The sequence below is a fragment of the Chrysochloris asiatica genome, unplaced genomic scaffold (genome assembly GCF_000296735.1).
Source record: "Chrysochloris asiatica unplaced genomic scaffold, ChrAsi1.0 scaffold00039, whole genome shotgun sequence".
NCBI classification, from domain to species: domain Eukaryota; kingdom Metazoa; phylum Chordata; class Mammalia; order Afrosoricida; family Chrysochloridae; genus Chrysochloris; species Chrysochloris asiatica.
This window is the reverse complement of record NW_006408557.1, coordinates 22,343,186-22,363,407: the sequence shown is the minus strand read 5'-3', so window position 1 is coordinate 22,363,407 and position 20,222 is coordinate 22,343,186. Positions and strand designations below refer to the sequence as shown.

Here is a 20,222-nt window from a genome sequence, read left to right as displayed (position 1 = left end):
GCAACCTGCGGCGGTGGGAAAAAGAGACCGAAAAGGGCGGGTGACCGCGGGCGGGGGGGCGCCGAGGCAGCCGAGCTGCCCGCCGCTGACAGCTGGGCCGCCGCCGCCAGAAAGCCCAGAGAGCAGGCTGCCGGTGCTGCGTCCGTCCGCTCCTCCGCGGGACCCGCGCCCTCCGCCCATGGCGCTCTGGGCAGCGGCGGGTGCGGCTGGGCGGTGGGCCCGGAGGTCCCCCGGGGTCCTTGTCATTACCTGCGGAGGCTTCCATGGCTTCAGATGCCGGGGCCTCGCCGGGGCTGCCGAACTACTCTCCGGAGCCCCTGCTGGAGATGGCAAGCCGGGTGCTCTCCGGAGCTGGGGCTGGGGCTGGGGCTGCCGGGAGCGAAGGGAGGGGAGGGTGAGGTGGTAAAGACTAGGAGCCAGTCGGCAGCTCGCCGGCAGCTGCGTAAGAGGCCCGTCTTCACTTTCCTTCTTAAAGAGATAGTTGGCATCTTGCTCCATAGGGTCCGGCGGTGGGGACACGAGCACCCAGTCGAGACGTCTCCCACCCACCCACTCACGAACCTGTACTAGGAGAGTGGCGCCGTAGGGTGTAGTGGAAGGCACGCTGGTCTACTTACAGGCTGTGTGACCCTGAGCCAGTCCCTTCCCCTCTCTGGATCTTAAGATTTCTCATCTGTAGACTCAAGTTAATTTAGTAATTTTAACTGAACTCCTCTAGGCTCATTTTCACTCCCCAAACCTCTGAGTACCAGGGTTCCTTAATGTGAACAGCACAAGGACTATAAAGAAAAATGACAGATATTTATCTAAAGACAATTTTTTTGCTTTAGATTGTGAATCATAACAAAGATGGGGAGAAATTCAAGCGCATCGTAAAGCTAAGTTTTTATTATGTGTCCTTTCTCTAAATTGAGAATTCTGAAGGCTCAAGTGGTTTTCCATGGCTGTTAACCTAAAGGTTGGCATATAGAATTTACCCAGCTTGCTTCACATTAGGAAGGCTTGCCAAACGACTTCCTTAAAGATTATCGTCAAAACCCTATGGGGCCCCCAAAGGGTCCATAGGAAAATATCTAGTGCTAATAGAGATTTAGCAAAGTTTCAGGATATAAGGTCAACTAACAAAAATCAGCTGGTGTTGCTGGACACCAGAAACAAGGACTCTGAAAGGAAAATCCATTCACAATAACATCTAAGAAAATAAAATACCTAGGAATAAGTGTAACCAGGGACATGGGGGGTTTATACAATAAAAACTATAAAACTCTGCTGAAAAAGTTTAAAGAAGGCTCAGATAAGTGGAAAAGATGTTCCATGTTCAGGGATTAGATGACTTGATTCTATAGATTCAATCTATAGAATCAACACAATCCAGGCAAAAAATTCCAATGGTTTTCTTTATAGAAATAGGAAAACCAATCTTCAGTATGGAATGGCCAGAGGCCCTGAATAAGGTAAAGCCATGTTGCAAGAGAAGAATAGAGTAAGAGGACTCATACTTCCTTAATTTAAAACAAACTATACAAGGAACCCAAGGAGTCCTGGTGGCATTAAGTGTTGGGCTGCTAACTGTAAGATCAGCAGTTCAAATCCAGCAGCCACTCCTTGGGAGAAAGATGAGACTTGCTGGTCCCATAAAGATTTACAGTCTCACATGGCTGCTGCTACTGTGCCAATTCATCTTGTTGGGAATCTCCCTCTTTTCTACAGACTCTCCACTTTACCAAGCATGATGTCCTTCGCTAGGACTGGTTCCTCTTGATACACGTCTGAAGTATGAGAGTTGAAGTCTGGCCATCTTGGTCTCTAAAGAGCACTCTGCTAAGTTCATTCAACAAGAAAAGTAGAGTCTCTTCAATAAAGGGTGCTTGGAAAATTGGATTTCCACATTCAGACAGGATCCATGCCTTACACCATACATGAAAACAAAGTCGTAACGATGAAGGACCTAAGTGTGCAAACTAAAACCATCAGATTTTTAGAACAAGCAGAGACAGTGCTGTCAGGCCTAATTTTTAACAACAAATTACTTAACATATTGTTTAAAAGCACAAACAGCAAAAGATAAAATAAAGCAATGGGACCTAATAAAAAATTAACAACTTTTGCTTATCAAAAAAGTGATGATAAGCCATCAACTAGGGAAATAGCTTCAGAAAACATATCCAACAAGAATGTAATAACCAATATATATATAATTTTTACAACAACAAAAAAGATAAATAACCTAAACATAAAATGGGCAAAGGACGTGAATAGACATTTCACCAAAGAGGACTTTCATATGACGCCAAACACATGAAAGTATGTTCAACATCATTAGGCATCAGAGAGCTGCAAATCAAAGCGACAATAAGGTACCATTTCACTTCCACTGGTGTGGTGCTGCGGGTTAGTGCACTGGACTGTGCATTAATTAATGCAAAGTCGGTTCGATCCTCAGGTTTGGCAGTTCAAGCTCACCAGCTGCTTCTTGGAAATCCTATACAGGATAGTTATGAATTGGAACCAGCTCCACAGCCCTTAACAACAACAACACAATGGCTAAGATTAAATAAGTAAACAGAAAACAACAAATATTGGTGAGTATATGGGGAACCGTTAACCATTGTTGGTAGAAATGCAAAATGGGAAACCCACTGTGGAAAACAGTGTGTGGTTCCTCAAACAACTAAATGTACAACTACCTTGTTGTTGTTGTTAAGTGCCGTCGAGTCGGTTCCGACCCATAGTGACCCTGTACAGGGTTTCCGTGGGTGTAAATCTTTACGGGAGTAGAAAGCCTCATCTTTCTCCTGCGGAGCGGCTGGTAGTTTCGAACCGCTGACCTTAAGGTTCGCAGCCCGATTCGTAACCACTACGCTACCAGAGCTGTTAGTTGTTAGTTGACATCAATTCAGTTCCAACTCTATTACAGGAAAGCCAGCTATCTCCTTGCAGACGGTAACAAGGCATTTATTAAAATAAAGATGGCTTTTTGTCCAGGTGTTGTTGACCTGCCTAAAGAAAACCGGGAAGCAGCTTATACTGCCATTACCTTACCAGAAGAGTTTCATGACTTCAATCAGCTTCTTCCTGACTTAGATGACATTGGTGTGGTCTGGCAGGTCAGCCTGAACCAGAGTGGAAGAGCTAACCATGAGAGAAGTTGGAAACATCAGTTTTCTACAAGAAAACGATTGTGGTGACTTTGGAATGAATGATGGTGAGATAATGAGAGAAGCAGTGCTTTTGAGGATGATGACCTGTTAGTAAGCACTAGTGCTTCTAACCTCTTGCTTGAGCCCAAGCAAAGCAGCAGCAATCTGAATGAGAAAATTAACTATTTAGAATATGAAAACCAATATTAAGGATGGCAATTTTGGAGAAGGAAATGATGGTGGCATATTAAATGACAAACTTATTAGTAATAATGCTGGTGGTATCTTTGACGTTCCCCCTGCTGTCTTTGAGACAGGGATGATGTTGCCAGAACAGCCTACACATGATATGGATGAGGATGATAACATTTCAATGGGAGGGCCTGATAGATCCTGATTCAGTAGATCCTATTGAACCAATGCCAACTATAACTGATCAAACATTTGTTCCAAATGAGGAGGAAGCATTTGCTTTGGAGCCAATTGATATCACTGTTAAAGAAACAAAAACCAAGAGGAAGAGGAAATGAATTGTTAACAGTGTCAAAGAGTTGGATAGCAAGACCATTAGAGCCCAGCTTAGTGATTATTCTGATATTGTTACTACTTTGGATCTGGCAACACCCACTAAGAAATTGATGATGTGGAAAGAGACAGGAGGAGCGGAAAAAGTTTTCTCTTTACCTGCTTAGACTTTAAGGAATAATAGACTATTGAATCTTGTTACACGCTGTCTTACACCACTTGTACCAGAAGACCTTCAAAAAAGGAAGGAAGGAGGAGAGGTTGATAGTTTGCATGAATTCATCAAAGAATTCAAAAGTCCAGGGGTTCCCAGAGAGGACCAGCAGCAGTAGCAGCAAGAGCAGCAGTATGATGTATTGACAAGCCCATTTTGGAAAAACCAAGCCACCTCCAGGAGTCAGTCATGGAAACCAGCAGAACAAACTTGGATGAATCCGCAATCCTCCACCACCCCCTCAGGAGTTAAGCGAAAGGCCAGACAAGCTGACCCAGAGCCTGTGATGCCTCCCCAGCAGGTGGAGCAGATGGAAATACATTCTATAGAGCTTACCCCCAAAGAGCATCCAAATCTTTGTCAGCTAAGAACTGCTGCCCAAAAAGGAAAAGGAGAAAGAAGAGGAAGAGGAGGAAGATGCTTCAGGAGGAAGGTGATCAGGATCAAGAAGAAAGAAGATGGAACAAAAGAAGTCAGCAGCTGATTTATGATCTTCAGCGAGCTCTTGCTAAAACTGGAGCAGAATCTATCAGTTTGCTTGAGTTATGTGGAAACACAAACAGAAAGCAAGCTGCAGCAAGGTTCTATAGCTTCTTGGTTCTTAAAAAAGCAGCAACCATTGAGCTGACATAGGAAGAACCCTGCAGTGACATCATCACCACCCCTGGACAAAGATTTCCTATCATTTGAGCATCTAGAAGCAGTGTAGCTAGTGTCCATGTCACTAGTGAGTACAAATTGCTCTGATGTGTTGTTTTGTTAAGTGCCATCGAGTTGGTTCTGACCCATTGCAACCCTGTATAGGGTTTCCAAGGAGCGGCTGGTGAGCTTGAAGCTCCAACCTTGTGGTTCAAACCAACTTTGCAGTCCAGTGCATTAACCCACAGCACCACACAAGGGCATGTAAAATCCTTTTTAAGAAAGTTTAGATTTTTGTCTGTACAAAGTCTCTGCCTTTTCCTTTCTTCATTTTTCCACCCATATTTTAAATTTATTAATTTTATCTTTACCAATTTTTATGCATTGTGTTTGCATTCTGATGTAGAAATCAAGCATCCCAAGGACCCAGAAGATCATTTTCACAGTTCAGAACAAATGTGTGCAATATTGAGGGATGTAATAATGTTGAGTAGTAATCACAAGTCATGATTTTTTCTTGTTCTCCATTACTGCACTGAAAAGGTAAACTTGCCTGGGGAAATGCCTGACAATTTTTACTATGTGCGAATCTTTGATAAAAGAAATTGTCTTTTCCCATCAGTAACATGGATAATCTTTCTGTTGTTAACCACTGTACTTAGTGATGGGACCTAAAACATATATTGAGATATGTTTTAAAGTGTAATTCTATAATGAGTAAGGGTAAGAAATTCTGCTGTAACTGATTCCCTTCAGTTATAAAAGGATAGGGATTGCTTGGATTAATTACAGTGTTCTGTTTTGTAAATCATCTTACTTGAGTCTTTGTGATGAACCTTGCTATCCTGAAAGTTGTTGTCTTAAGGAGGCTCCACAATGAACAGAAAGGCATTTTCTTTTTTAACTAGAATGACTATTAAAAACTTTTTATAACTTTCCAGGATCTACAAATCAAAGTTTTCAAAAGATGTCTCAATATATTTGAATATGAAAATCATGAAAATAAAAATTGCCATGCCTATTAAAAGTACGGAGTCCTGGTGTGGCCCTGTGGGTTAATGCACTAGACTGCAAAGTCAGTTTGAACCACAAGGTGAGTGGTTCGATCTCATCAGCTGCTCCTTGGCAAACCTATACGGGGTTGTTATGGGTTGGAACCAATTCGACGGCATGTAACAACAACAACAAATTAACAGTACAGATTGATGGGAAATTATACACCTGGTTGATTTAGGCTTTAGCAGACAGTGCTGTAAGAACGAATGGCTTCTCTGGTATTTATTGTGTTAGTTCAGGTCTCTTTTCCAATGTTGCACACTCCTGTGTTTGTAACTTTAATAGCTTTGCAACAGAAATCCTGTACCTGGTTTCCTGTCATTTAAGCAAAGAAGCATGTCCACATAAAGATTTTACTAACTACCCAAGTTAGCATCAGAAATTATGTGACTATTTTATTATCAAACCATGCCTTAACTTTCTAGGGCAAAATTAACTCACACTGAAAGTTCTAGCATAAGTGGTGGCACTATTGTGGGGAAAAAAAACATCACTTGATACTCAGACCTGAGTATATACCCAATTACCTAGAAGTATATGAAGTGTTTTAAGTTTGTAAGTTTGTAATTACTATTTTAATGATTCAGTTTCTCTTGAGAATGGTAATTGTATAAAATTGCTACTGCAGCTTTATTTTCAATATGATGTGCCTGTAAACCATGGATTTTTCCCCCTTTGTAAAAAGGCATTGTAGCTCATTGAATGTCTGGTTATAGAAAGGTCATTAGTTTTTTGTTACACATGTTGCTCATCTGGCTTTTATTGTTTATCGGGTTTAATATTGTTTTTAAACATAGTTGATGCTATTTTATGTGTAACTTTTCTAATAAAAGTTATGTTATAAGCTGTAAATTTTGGAGAATTGGTTATTCAGTTGGTGATATTCCCCAATAGAAAGTTAATGATGCTAACATAAAAGAAATTAAAAAGAAAAACAATGGTTGATAATATCAAGAAATGATCCGCAAACATGAAGTAAAAGAACATTTATTTTAGTGACCTTTATTCAAATTGTAGCTGCAGACAACATGCTGAACAAGATATCAGTCAATTTTTTCAATGTAAGAAGTAGATTTAGTATTGCTGGCATATTAATGATGGCTATAATAATCATTAATTGTAAATAAAAATATTACATAACCTCTAAATAGACTAAAAGTCACTCAGATAATTTAAAACATTAAAGATAAATTTCACAGTTCATGTATTCAGTCAAATCAGGGATGATATGCATTAAAACAAACTAATTTATTTTCTTTAGGAAATTAAGACAGTGTTAATAATTAGGGAGTCCTGATGTGGCGCTGCGGGTTAAGGTCATTTTGAACCACAAGGTCAACTGTTCAGGCTCACCAACCTCTCCGTGGAAACCCTAAACAGGGTCACTATGAGTTGGAATTGACTCGTAGGCACGTAACAACAACAACAATCAATAATTTATTCCATAAAATTAAATAATCTGACACAAATTAGCCTTTTAAAAAATCCTTGAATGTTTCCCAAAGGCATGTAGTGTTTTACAAAAATTATCCTGCTTAGCAAAATGCAACATTCAAGTTAGAGTAATGATAAATGCTATATATTCAAATTAGCTAAGCTAAAAAAAATTACTTAGCTATAATTATTTCTGTAAGCACACAGGTTTTCAGTTCTAACTAGGATTACTGCAAATTTACAGAGAGAAGACAGGAAGTCTGCTTATTTATGGACTGGATCAGAACTTCAGCTACTTCCAGGTGACTTCTGCATTAAAATGGAACAATTTCAATGCACAATTCCAACTCCACAGCAATTCCAATGATGACATCACCTTGGATGTTCTGGATTTCCTTCACATTTTATAGAACATTGGCCCCACCGTAGCTATAATATCTGCATAGGGAGCATTCTGGCTCAGTTCAATAACCCGTTGTTTTTTCAGGACAAGAAAGCTGTAAAATTTGGCAGCTGTTTGTTTTCGACCACTATTTTTGCAGAGTTTCATCAGACTGAAGGATTGTATTCCCATCTTGTTGAATTTCTTTGAAAATAATTGGAAAGAGGGGGAAGGAGAAGGGAAACAAGATCATTAGAACTACAGCAGGCTTAATATACTGTGGGTACATAATAAATAATAACATTTTGATATTATTGATGTTGTTGTTGTTAAGTGCCATTGAGTTGGTTCCGACCCATAGCAACCCTGTATAGGGTTTCCGAGGAGCAGCTGGTGAACTTGAACTGCCGACCTTGCAGTTTAAACAGCTTTACAGTCTGGCACATCAACCCACAGCACAACACCAAGACTCTGATATTATTGATAAGTGACTGAAATTCTTAAATGGAGAAATACAGACAACCCTTTAGTAAACTTTTCAAAACATCTTTGGCTACTAAGTACAAGTTTGACTCATTGAGAAAATGTATGTAAAAGAACTCTAAAAGGTTACAAATGTCTGATGTGCTTTATAAATGCTGGACCCTTATGAAAAACAATGGAACAGAAATGGTTCCAGTGGAAAGCACACTTAGTTCAGACCTTCAGGTGAGAATGTCCACAAGGGTTTTTAAGACACCAAGATACAGTGACAATTATCAGCTTACCAGGCTTTAAAGGCACTGGAGATGGCTGTTGTTGTTAAGTGCCATCAAGTTGGTTCCGACTCCTAGCAACCCTGTTTAGGGTTTCCAAGGATTGGCTGGTGAGTTTGAACCACTGACCTTGTGGTCCAGCGCTTATTTTACATCGCCACATCAGGACACACAAGGAGGTGATTACAAATAACTCTCAAGGCAAATGAAGGAACCCTGTTGACATGAGTCAGCTCTGGGCTGCTAAGTAAAAGGTGAGTGGTTCAAACCCTCCAGCTGCTCTTCAGGAGAAAAGACCTGGAGATCTTCTCCTGTAAATATTGTTGCTGTAGTTAAGTGCCATAAAGTCAGTTCTGACTTATATCAACTCTGTACTTGACAACTTCAATCTCTTCTCCGTTGATAAGAATGTTGTTTACTGGTCCAGTGGTGAGGATTTTTGTTTTCTTTACATTAAGATTTAATCCATACCAAAGGCTATTATGCTCTTTGATCTTCATCAGTAAATGTTTTAAGTCCTCTTCACTTTCAGCAAGCAAGTTGTATCACAGGTTCTTAATGAGTCTTCCTCCAATCCTGATGCCATGTTTTTCTTCATAGAGCCCAGCTTCTCGGATTATTTGCTCAGCATACAGGTTTAATAAATACAGTTTAGGAAATTCTATGGAGTCTTGGTGTGGTGCTGTGGGTTAATGCTCTGGATTGCAAATTCAGTTTGAACGTCAATGTTGGTGGTTCAAGCTTAGCAGCCGCTCCACAAAAACCCTATACAGGGCCATTATGAGTTGGAACTGACTCAATGGCACTTAATAACAACAACAACAGGGAAACTCTATGGAGCATTTCTACTCTATCATTTAGGGCCCACAACTGGAAGGCATATGAGAACAACAGTGGTAAATGTAGATGTACTTTGCATATTACAGTGGCAAGGGAGTATGGCTATGTAAACATCTCCCAGTTTCTTTGCACAGATTAAAAAGATGCTGAATTCACCATAGGATAATGATGTGTCTACCAGAAATAACTGAGGTAGAATGAAGTATTCGATTATGGATGAGTATAATTCCTTTAATGAAGACTAGAATTTGAAGTAGATTCCTAGCAGGGAATATAGTCTTTAGGTTAGAAGCACTGTAATGAATACTGGCCAGTAACCCTGTGAGTACAGAACTCCTTGGGTAGTTATGAAGCATTTAAAAAAAATTCTATATATTGATTTTCCCTCCCAGTTCATATTATTTAACAAATTAATAAATTAAATAATATATTGTACTTTATTTCAACTAAAGGCGGGGCCTAGGGTCAGCAACCTTTCAGAAATGGCATACCAAGTCTTTCTTTGAAGGAGTTCTGGTGGTACAATGGCTAAGTACTCAGCCTGAGGCATGGTTTGAATTCACTAGCGGGTCTGCATAAGAAAAGACCTTCCAACAAGTTCCCATGGAGATTACAGCCTAGGAAACCCTATGGGGCAGTTACAGTGTCCTGTAAGGGTCACAGTGAGCTGGAATCAACTCAACAGCATGCAATAACAACATACCAGTCTTATTTATTCTCTCCCCTGAGGAGACATGATGTGGATTTTGGGTGTTTTTATTTCCCTGGACACATTCTCAATTTCAAATATCACGTTAGAAAAAAGAAAACAACTAAAAATCAACCCAGGAGAAAAATACATAAAATTGAACATATGTGCTTAATTGTGTTCCCTCCAGAAACTTCCCTGAAACAAAAGTGAAAAAATAAAAAGTTTCAAAGGAAAGGGATAAAGACAGAAAAACTAGAAGATGTAGCTCGTTTAACAGACAGGAGAAAGCTGAACCCTAACTGCCAGCTGGAAGGAAAAGTGCAGGGAGTGGAGGTGTGGGATGTCATGAGTATGGGATGAGAGACAAAGCTGAAAACATCATCATTCCTTGAAAGTCACTTGGCAGCAGTTAGACCTTCAGGTCCACTCCACCACCTCACAGAAACACAAAACACCTCTCAGATTCTAACAGGTGGTAAGGCGTTGCCCTTCTGATGACACCCACACCACTGAGGTTCGGGACTTGGGGTACACACACTCTGCATGGTAGAGAAATGTCACTAAGTAAAATCCTGCATTTTCACCAATGAGATCCCAGCTTCTTTCCTTCCTCATTTTGATTCCCAGCCCACTGACATCATGCGTATATTTCCAAGGCAGTAGAATAAAAGATTGTGGGAGTAATTTGAGGCTTTCTGTTCCCACAAGATTTACAACCTTGGAAATCCTATACAGGGTTGCTAGGAGTCAGAACTGACTCAACAAGTACAGCCAGATTACTGTGGAAAAACTGGCCATTCTGAAGGAAAAGACCGAAAGATAAGGCCATCCAGAGTACCCCATTATAAAGATCACTATTCCACAGCCCCATCCATGGATACAGAACTGCCGATCGGCTTTTTGGTCTCTGAAATAAAAGCAGACAAGTAAAGATCCACCAAACATTTAAGTAAAATCTCTAACATAAAAATTTAAAACGAATATATTCAAGGATTTGATCAAGGAAGTAGAGACAATACAGAGAGGAGGGAAAAAAGCCCACTATAATCTCAGAAAGTTAAGAGAAGACACTACATCCATGTAAATGACTGGGATGGTAGTAAAGGCAAGCAGATCAGTGGTTCAGGGTATGGGAGGGAGGCACCCAGGGGCAGGACTCAGTGAATGGACACAAGGAAATGGGCTGGAGTAATAAATAGCTTCATTACCTTGACTCTGCTATGGTTTCACAGGTGCTACATATGACAAAACATATCAAATTATGTACTTTTAAATGTGTGTGTGTGTGTGTGTCTATGTTAAGTGCTGCCGCAGTGGTTCCAACTCATAGCAATCCTAGATAGGGTGTCCGAGGAGCATCATTCTTTCATTTCAAACTGATCTTGTGGTCCAGTGCTTATCTTATAGCACCACATGCGAACTTGTATTTTTATTGTATATTAACCATACTGCAATAAAGCTATTGAAAACTAAATAAATTAGGACATTATAAAACAAAAGAATTGTTGACAACAAGAAGCCTTGGAAGACAAACAGTGGTCAAATAAGAAATACAAATCTGATGAAAACTGGTAAACAAAAGTTGAGGTAATCTTCTAGAGTAGAAGATTAAAAAGTGTCCACATGTTTCTGCCAAGGGCTACTTGGATACTTATAACATTATTGATGCGCCATACAAAATTATCAACTTAAAAACTGTTGTTGTTCCTACACCTATGGAAACAGTAGCTCAAAAGAGGGAACAAGTCCTTACAACAAGAATCATTCCCACCCCCTCCACACACAGAGTAGACAGGGATGGGCAACTTGGACATTGGCTACCCAAAATGGGGGGCGGGGAGCTACAAAGGCAAGAAGTGACTGGCTTACAAGCTTTCAAGAGGGAACCTAGATCCAGAGGGCCTGGAGGAAGGTAGAATCTCCAGTGAGTAGTATTCAATCTGACTAGGTGGGGCTGATGCAATGAAATGTAGACAGGTCTCTTATGATACAATAGTGAATAATTGTTATCAGGACTGTTTGTGAGGGTCAGAAATGTAAAGGTAGACGTTTTATAGCAAGGAGGGGTGTGATTAACTTTTCAGTCTAGGAGTGGAGGTCCCTAGGACCATCAAGGGAGAAGAGCAGAGAGCGGGACTTTACTCAGAGAAGCAGTGATGCCTGAAATGGAGCCAGAGATGATGACGTGGAGCGATGGAGCAGCTGGAGACTTTAGATCCAGAGAGGGAGAGCGACTGTGTGCTGAAGACCTGGGGGATACGGGGGAAGGATTGCATGGAGGGGATTGTAACCATGGCAATGAGACTATATACAATAGAATGAATGTAAAACTAATGTTCTCCTATGTAAACTATCACATAATTGACAATAAAACATTTAAGAAAAAAAACTGTTGTTGTTTCTGTTAAGTGCTATCAAGTCAGTTCCCACCCATAGCGACCCTGTTAGGATTACCTAGGCAGCTGTTGAGCTTGAACTATAGACCCTGTGGCTAAAACTGACTTTGCAGTCCAGTGCATTAACCCACAGTGCCACACCAGGACAATTATTTGCTCAAACATTTAATTAATTCACCTGGTGTGGTGCTGTGGGTTAATGCAAAGTCAGTTTGAACCACAGAGTTCGCTGTTCAAGCTCACCAGCCACTCCTCAGAAACTCTACACAGGGTTGCTATGGGTTGGAACCGACTCGATGGCACTTAACAACAACCAATGTGATAGCTGGAACTGCAGTTGCCTTGGCAGGGCCAGACCAACTGATGTCCCCTACCCCTGTTCCAGTGAGCAGAAAAATAAAAAGCTTAAAGAAAAGTAATATACGGGAGAAAATATTTTGATAAAATTAAAGGAGCAATTCAGGAGATTCAACATGTGATTCATCTGCCATCTAGAAAGAGAGAACAGATAAACAACAAAAATGAAATCCAAGAAATAAAACAAAAGAAAAAAATTCCCAGAACTCCAGGACCTGACTTTTCAGGTTAAAAGAACCTACAGCATGCTTAGCACCCCAAGTGATGAAAGACTGCTACCAAAGCACATCATGACATTTCAGGTCACCAGGGCTAAAGGGAAGCTCTAAATCTGCCAGAGAGCAAGTAAAGGTCATCTATAAAGGATCACCAACCAACGCAGAACCTGGCTTTTCAATAATAGCAAGAAAAACCAAGAAATGTTGCAGATAACTCAGATAAATTATTTTCAGTTTAGAATGCTGAATCTCCAAACTGGTCAATGAAAGGTAAAATAAAGATATTTCCAGAGTCAAACTTGCAGAGTCTCTATCTTCCATGCACTCTTTTTCTTAGGAACTTACAAGAGGATGTTAACCACCAAAGCATTCGAGATAAAGGAAGATGGAAGCACTGAGAGACAAGGGAATGATGACTAGTAGTGGCACTGTGGGTTAATGTGTTGGACTGCAAGGTCGGTTTGAACTGCAAGGGTTGGCAGTTCAAGCTCATCAGTCACTCCTCAGAAAACCTATTCAGGGTCGCTATGAGTCAGAATCGACTTGACAGCACTTAACAACAACAACAATACTAGTACATGAAAGAGAAAAGGAATTTCCAGACTTATGATAAAGGAATGTCCTAAGAGTGTGGAGCAGATCAAGAGAGACTAGTCCATATTAGAACGAGAAGATGATGAGTTCTAGGAGGGATAGTTACAAAGGAAAGAAATAAGGAACTGATAGATCAAATGACGTATTTGATTATATTACAAGGAGTTTTATTGTATTATCAGGGTTTGGAAAAAGAGTTAGGAATGGTATACAGACACTAAGCAAATGGGGAAAACAAGGCAACAATTAAATACAGAAAAAAATGATAAGAAAAATATAATTACACTATGAAACTTCCATGTGAACTAATTTCTATATTGCCCTTGTGGCAGCAATGGCTGGTTGTCCCTAAATGTCCATTTTCCTTTTCTTCCATAATAATAGACTACTCAATGAAGTAGGCTGACACAACAGCTGCAATATTGGGCTTAAATGTATGTGTGATTGTGAGTGCAAGACTGTGCAATGTTTTGCTCTGCTATATAAGGGTAAGTAAAAAAATATTGCTATTAAGGGTTCCAGCTCATATACACATGGGACTCTGTGGTCAGTGGATGGCTGCAGATGAGTTCTGTCAGTAAATTACAAGTTTTAATCTTGCTAAGGTGCTTTCAAAAAGAAAAAAAGTTAAAATCAATACAGTGGCTTCCCTCACCCCATTGGTATACAGGGTCCACAGGGAAGGGGAATTTAGACACTGGCTACCCAAAATGGGGGGAATACAAAGGCAAGAAGTGACTGGATTACAAGCTTTTAATAGGGAACCTAGCTCCAGAGGATACAGGGAAAGGTAGAACCTCTACTGAATTGTTTCCAACCTGTTTGGATGGGGTTGATAAAATGTGAGGGGGAAAGGACTCCTGTGGTTCAATGGGGAATGATTGCTATCAGGTCTGACAGTGAGCTTAGGAAAGGTAAGTGTAAATGTTTGGTAACAAAAGGGGAGTGGCTGATTTTGCAGTCCAGGAGCGAACCATCAGGTGAGAAAAGCAAAGTGCAAAACCCTGTCAAGAGAGGCAGTGATGCTAGGGATGGAGGCAGAGATGATGACATGGACCGAGGCAGAGGGAGCACCTGGGGAGTCTGCACTCAGGGAGGGGGAGGGGTTGGATTGTGTGCTGGCTGCCTGGGGGAGTGGGGAGGACAGGGACAGGAGTATGGGGTGTACCCTTTGGGTGTTTGATGATTGCGATCATTGCAATGAGACAAAGTACAATCGGATGAATGTAAGGATAATGTTCACCCATGTAAACTAACACATAATTCACAATAAAAACTTAAAAAAAAAAAGAATATTTATTTCAGGGGATTTATGTATATATGTATTTTAAAGCTTTTATTGTGAATTAACTCATAGCTCACATGGCAGAACATTAGTTTTGTATTCAACCAATCTCATCTTGTTTCATTGTAATGATTACAATCCCCTTTTTGGATGTACACAAAAATAATAATTAAAAAAAAAAAAATACAGTGGCTTCCAAGAGGATCTTCTGAGCCAGTTAAATTCAAGGCCGAGAGGCCAATTCAGAAGATTATGGAAACTTTTTTGGGGGGATCCCAAAAAAGTAGTCTTGATACATTTTCTCAAAGAACACAGCCCAATTATAGAAGTTTATTAGGAACAAGCTTTAATAAAATGGAATGTCTTCTCATCACAATACACCTGCTCATTCTTCTAGGGTAGCAAAGGCTGTCCTATGAAATTTTTGTTGGGAAATCTTACCACATTCACCCTGCAGCCCTGTTATTGCCCCTTCAGACTTCTTTTTATCCTCAAAACTCAAAGAACGTTTGAAAACAACATGATTTGAGTCCCTTGAAGATGACCAAACTACCATTTTGACTTGGTGAAAATACAAGAGTTCAGGATTCTTCAAGAGTTAGAGAGAGAGAGAAACACAGCCTTCAGAAGTGTGTAGACTTAGACGAATGATACGTTAAGAAACAATAGCTTCCTATTTTGATATTTTTATTTAGTAAAGGTTTCTCTGATTTCGTAGCCATGCTTTTGGGCTTCTGCTTATACACCAGGTTGGATATGGCTAGATGGCAACTAACAGTGACAGGGCTGCCCAGCAAAGACTACATTTCCCAGCTAGGTATGCCAATCTAGTCAATTCTGCTCAATGAGGTATCAAAAGTGGCAGCCACAATTTCTGGACTGACTGGAATGCACATATGTTGTTGTTGTTAGGTGCCATCGAATTGGTACCAACCCATAGCGACTTTATGTACAGCAGAATGAAACACTGCCCGATCCTGGGCCATTCTCACTATTGTTGCCATGCTTGAGTCCATCGATGCTGCCACTTGGCAAATCCATCTCGTTGGGGGTCTTCCTCTTATTCTCTGAACCTCCATCTTACCAAGCATGATATCCTTCTCCAGTGACTGGTCCCTCCTGACAATATGTCCGAAGTATGAGAGACAAAGTTTGGCCATCTTGGCTTCCAGGGAGCACTCTGGATGCACTTCTTCCAAATGGATTTATTGGTTCTTTTGGCAGCCCATGACACTTTCAATATTCTCTTCCAACACCATAACTCAAAAGCATCAATTCTTCTAAGGTCTTCCTTATTCACTGTCCAGCTTTCGCATGCATATGAGGTTACTGAAAATACCATGGCTTGGGTCAGGCACACCTTAGTCCTCAAGCTGACATCTTTGCTCTTCGACACTTTAAAAAGGTCTTGTGCAGCAGATTTGCCTGATGCAATACATCGTTTGATTTCTTGAATCAAATGTCGTTTGAATGCACATAGGTTGTTGTTGTTGTTGTTGTTGTTGTTATGTGCCGTGGAGTCAGTTCCGACTCATAGCAACCCTGTACAGGGTTTCTGATGCTATAAATCTTTATGGGAGCAGAAAGCCTCATCTTTCTTCCACAGAGTAGCTGGTAGTTTCAAACTGCTGACCTTGAGGTTAGAAGCCCAATTTGTAACCAGTACACTTCCAGAGCTCCCTGAATGCACATATAGTGGGTGGGTCATTTTGGATCATGAGAATGAGGACAAGAAAATAAAGGGAACCTGACTCAAGGATACATACATACAGCATACTTATAGCACAGTATTACAGACTTTTTTTTTTTTTAAAGAACTTTTATTATGAATTGAGAGGTTTACAGAGCAGATCATCAGTTTCACATTCAGCAAATCATATGCTTTGTTTCATTATAATGATTACAATTCCCTTGTAATAACATATACCATCATTCTCCCGTATAACATGCACAGTCAGTTAAAGAGTATTTACCTCTACTCATGTAACTCTTGCTTTCCTCTTGTGTCTTTGGCTACCTTCATCTTTTCTTTGCCAACCTCCCATCACCCAAGTTAATATGTATCTACCCTCTAGCCAGCTAGAAGTTTTCCCTTCCCTCTCACCCTTGGTAGGCTTCATAGAATGTTTCTTTTAGCAAGAAAACAAATTTAAACTTTTTACAACAGGGTTGTTAAGTGCCGCTGAGTCGGCTCCAAATTATAGCAACCCTGAGGAAGGGCTAGTGGGTTTTAACTACCAACATTGCAGCTATCAGTCCAGTGCTTATCCTACAGGATGGTTTCCTGCAATATTTGTTCTTTTGTGATTGACTACTTTCACACAGCACAATTTTGAACTCTAAAAATTACATGAATGCAAAACGAATGTTCTCCCATGTAAACTATCACATAATTCACAATAAAACATTAAGAAAGGGAAAAAAACAAACAAACTACATGGCACCTAAAAAAATAAAAAAAAAATGAGTCCTGGTGTTTGTAGTATTTTTACAGATTAATCATGATCAGATGGATGGATGGAAGGGTAAATGGATGGATGGATGGATGGATGGATGGGAGAGTGGGTGAAGGGTGGATGGATGGATGGATGGATCATGGATGGGTGGATGGGTGGACGGACAGATAGATGAATGGATGAATTGATCTTGTAGTTTTTAACAGTGGACTTTATTACCTCTAATTTCTATTCGTAAGCAACATCATATTAGTTTATTAAATATATATGTGGCATGTGAAGAATAAAAAATTACATACATGTATTATTTTGATAAAAAGATAAATTAAATTGAAAAGTTTCATGAGTTATCACTCTTAAACTGTTATAAACATCTCAATATCAAGAATTAGTTGTAGCATTGGACACAGTAGATGTATAAGTATAGGTAAGAAGTTGATTAGAATGTGTAAATATACAAAATAAACTCCTGTATCTAACCCTTGGAATGCCATTTCAAAATCATCTTTCTCTAGGAAAATCTGATTAAAAATACAAAGCAAAACCAAAACTTTTCTTTTTATCAAAGCCTAGAAGTTCTAAGTCAAAATTTTAAATATTTTTAAAATATAAAAGTAGGATTGGTAAACCCTACCGTCTTACCCTTAAGCCATTTAACAGCTGAAGAACTCTTCGATTACATTTCTCTGCCTCAATATTTTGTTCATTGCCCGATGACTCCTGTTTGAATGATTGATAAATATTACATTTAATGAAATTTTAATGAAGTTCACTATTTGAAAGGTATAGTGTTAAGTTACTACAAGAAAAACAACTGTAACACTTGTTGTTAAGTGCTGTTGAGTCACTTCTGACTCACAATGACTCTGTATAGGGTTTCCAAGGATGAGTGGTGTGTTTGAACTGCCAACCTTGCAGTTAGTAGTCCAGTGCTTATCCTACAGCACCACACCAGAATTATAACATTAGCTCCTGGCAAATGAGCAAGGTGTACTTTGACAATAGAACGAATAAGACCACAAATCCCAACATTTGCAGGAAGCATCTATACTGCCGAGGCTACTTTCTGGTAAAGGGCTCCAGAGTAGGAGACTACAATTTTTATTGATAATGCATATCAGGGCACTGTGTCCTTGCTTTCAAAAGGAAAGTCAGCAAAGACAAGTACTTTTGTCTAGGACTAGGGTCACTATGAGTCAGACCCGACTCGAAGACACGTAATAACAAAAACAATAATAATCGTATTCTGGAGGAGCCCCGGTAGCATAATGGATTACAAGCTGGGCTGCTAACCGCAAGGTCAGCAGTTCAAAATTACCAGATGAGGCTTTCTGCTTCCCAAAAGATTTACAGTCTCAGAAACCCTGTGGTCGTTATGAGTCAGAACTGATGCAATAGCGCACAACCACCACCACTATCATCCTAATTCTGACCATTTTAATTTAGTTGGCAGAAATAAGGATAAAGCTATAAGAAAACAGCCTTGTGAAAAATCTATATTTGGACTACCTGGTAATAAGTTGTTAAAATATTTCATCTTACTTGAATCCCAATCAACATTCATGCATACAGCAGTCAAGAAATCAAACAATGTATTGCATTAGGCAATTCTGCTGAAAAAGCACCTCTTTAAAATGCTAAAGAGCAAAGATGTCACTTTGAGGACACTCATCCAAGCCATGATATTTTCAATCACCTCATATGCATGATTGAATAAGGAAGACCACAGAAGAACTGATGTATATGAACTGTGGTATTGGTGAAGAATATTGAAAGTGCCATGGACTGCTAGAAAAACAAACAAATCTGTTTTGGAAGAAATACAACCAAAGTGCTTCTTGGAAACAATAACAGAGAGACTTGACACTTTGGACATGCTGTTAGGAAAGGCCAGTCCCTGGAGAAGGACATCATGCATGGTGAAGTGACCCTCAGCAAGATGGACTGACAGAGTGGCAAAAACAATGGGCTCAAGCATACCAACAACTGTGAAGATGGCACAGGACCAACCAGTGTTTTGTTCTGTTGTTCCCAGGGTTGATATGAGTTGGAACTGACTCCATGGCACCTAATAACATCATCTAGTGATACTAAAGCTCTAAATGTGACTGGTGTTTCATAATTTGTGTATAATTAGACTAAAAAAAAAAAAAAAAAAAAAAAACTTTTAGATTTTGAATGTGACTTGTCCAAAAAAGATCGACTTACTGCCTGTCAAGCTATCAAAATAGATTCACTCTTTATGAGTCTTCAAAGCAAAATCACCTTCAGGAACATTTCAATATTTAAAATCTGTAAAGTTGAAATTGCTTAGCAGAAACTTACTGTGAGCCCTTACCAACTAACACCTTACAAACTGAGAACAGAAACTGGGCACAGGAAAGGTGCTGATGAGTTTGATAAAGAGCAGACCTACAAAGAGATGGGGGAAGGGAAGTGGCACAAATCTGACCTACTTTATCATTTTTTCCTAGGCTACATGTGACCATGAAACTCAGTAATATCTGTCTGTCCCAACATTTCCTTAAGATGCTTTCAATTTCATGAACTCTAAAAGTACCTCAGAAAGTTCAAGAATATTCTGTTTAATCTTTTAAAAATAATTGGAGGCCAAGGGGACTTTGTCTAGGAAATGCTGAGTCCCCATTCCCACCAGCTATAATGGCTTCCTGATCTCACCTAGGCTGTATCCTTTCTTACACTCCAAAGAGCCTGAATTGAAAATATTATCACTTTATTCTGAAGAATTTTCAAAATCCCTCTAGCTACTGTCTGGTTTGTCCTGAGAAAATTAGTCCTCCACTTACTAATGTTTATTTTATTGCTAAGTACACAAATGTCATATTTTTTAATGTAAAAGAAATGGTCCAACTCTTTGTTAAAGATTCATGAGGCTATAGTTTTAATCTGTTTCGTATAACTAAACCAATCAGAAAAAGGCTTAGAAGAAATAGCCTGTGAATTTTGCTGAAGCCTGTGCACTGATCTACCTGGATGTCCTACAGCTGCATTCACTGGAGAAGAGCTGGTGTGTTATTATAGCAACTCATTTTGTGCTGTGTTAGGGTTTGCTTCACTGTGTATGAAAGTAGCTTGTGTTTATCTATAGAAACAAAGAGAAGGCAAAACGAATCTTCTGGTTCAGCTATTTGATGCTTCAAGACATACAACTATGTATATCCTGCTAAGGATTTCAATTTTATAATTATGTATGTGTGTGTGTGTGTGTATATATATATA

At 39.7% G+C, this 20,222-nt stretch overlaps 1 protein-coding gene and 1 pseudogene across 1 annotated transcript in view; one reads left to right on the top strand and one right to left on the bottom strand.

Moving 5' to 3' along the window:
- Positions 1-1,462: 1,462 nt before the first annotated feature.
- Positions 1,463-4,569, top strand: LOC102830067 (annotated as a pseudogene).
- Positions 4,570-7,405: 2,836 nt separating this feature from the next.
- Positions 7,406-20,222, bottom strand: part of RAD21L1 (RAD21-like 1 (S. pombe)) — a 73,632-nt gene continuing 60,815 nt past the window's right edge. The window contains exons 12-13 of the mRNA XM_006860733.1: positions 17,625-17,702; positions 7,406-7,594 (exon numbers count right to left, since the gene is read on the bottom strand). Coding sequence (XP_006860795.1) covers positions 7,406-7,594; positions 17,625-17,702 — 267 coding nt within the window. The remainder of the gene's footprint in view (positions 7,595-17,624; positions 17,703-20,222) is intronic.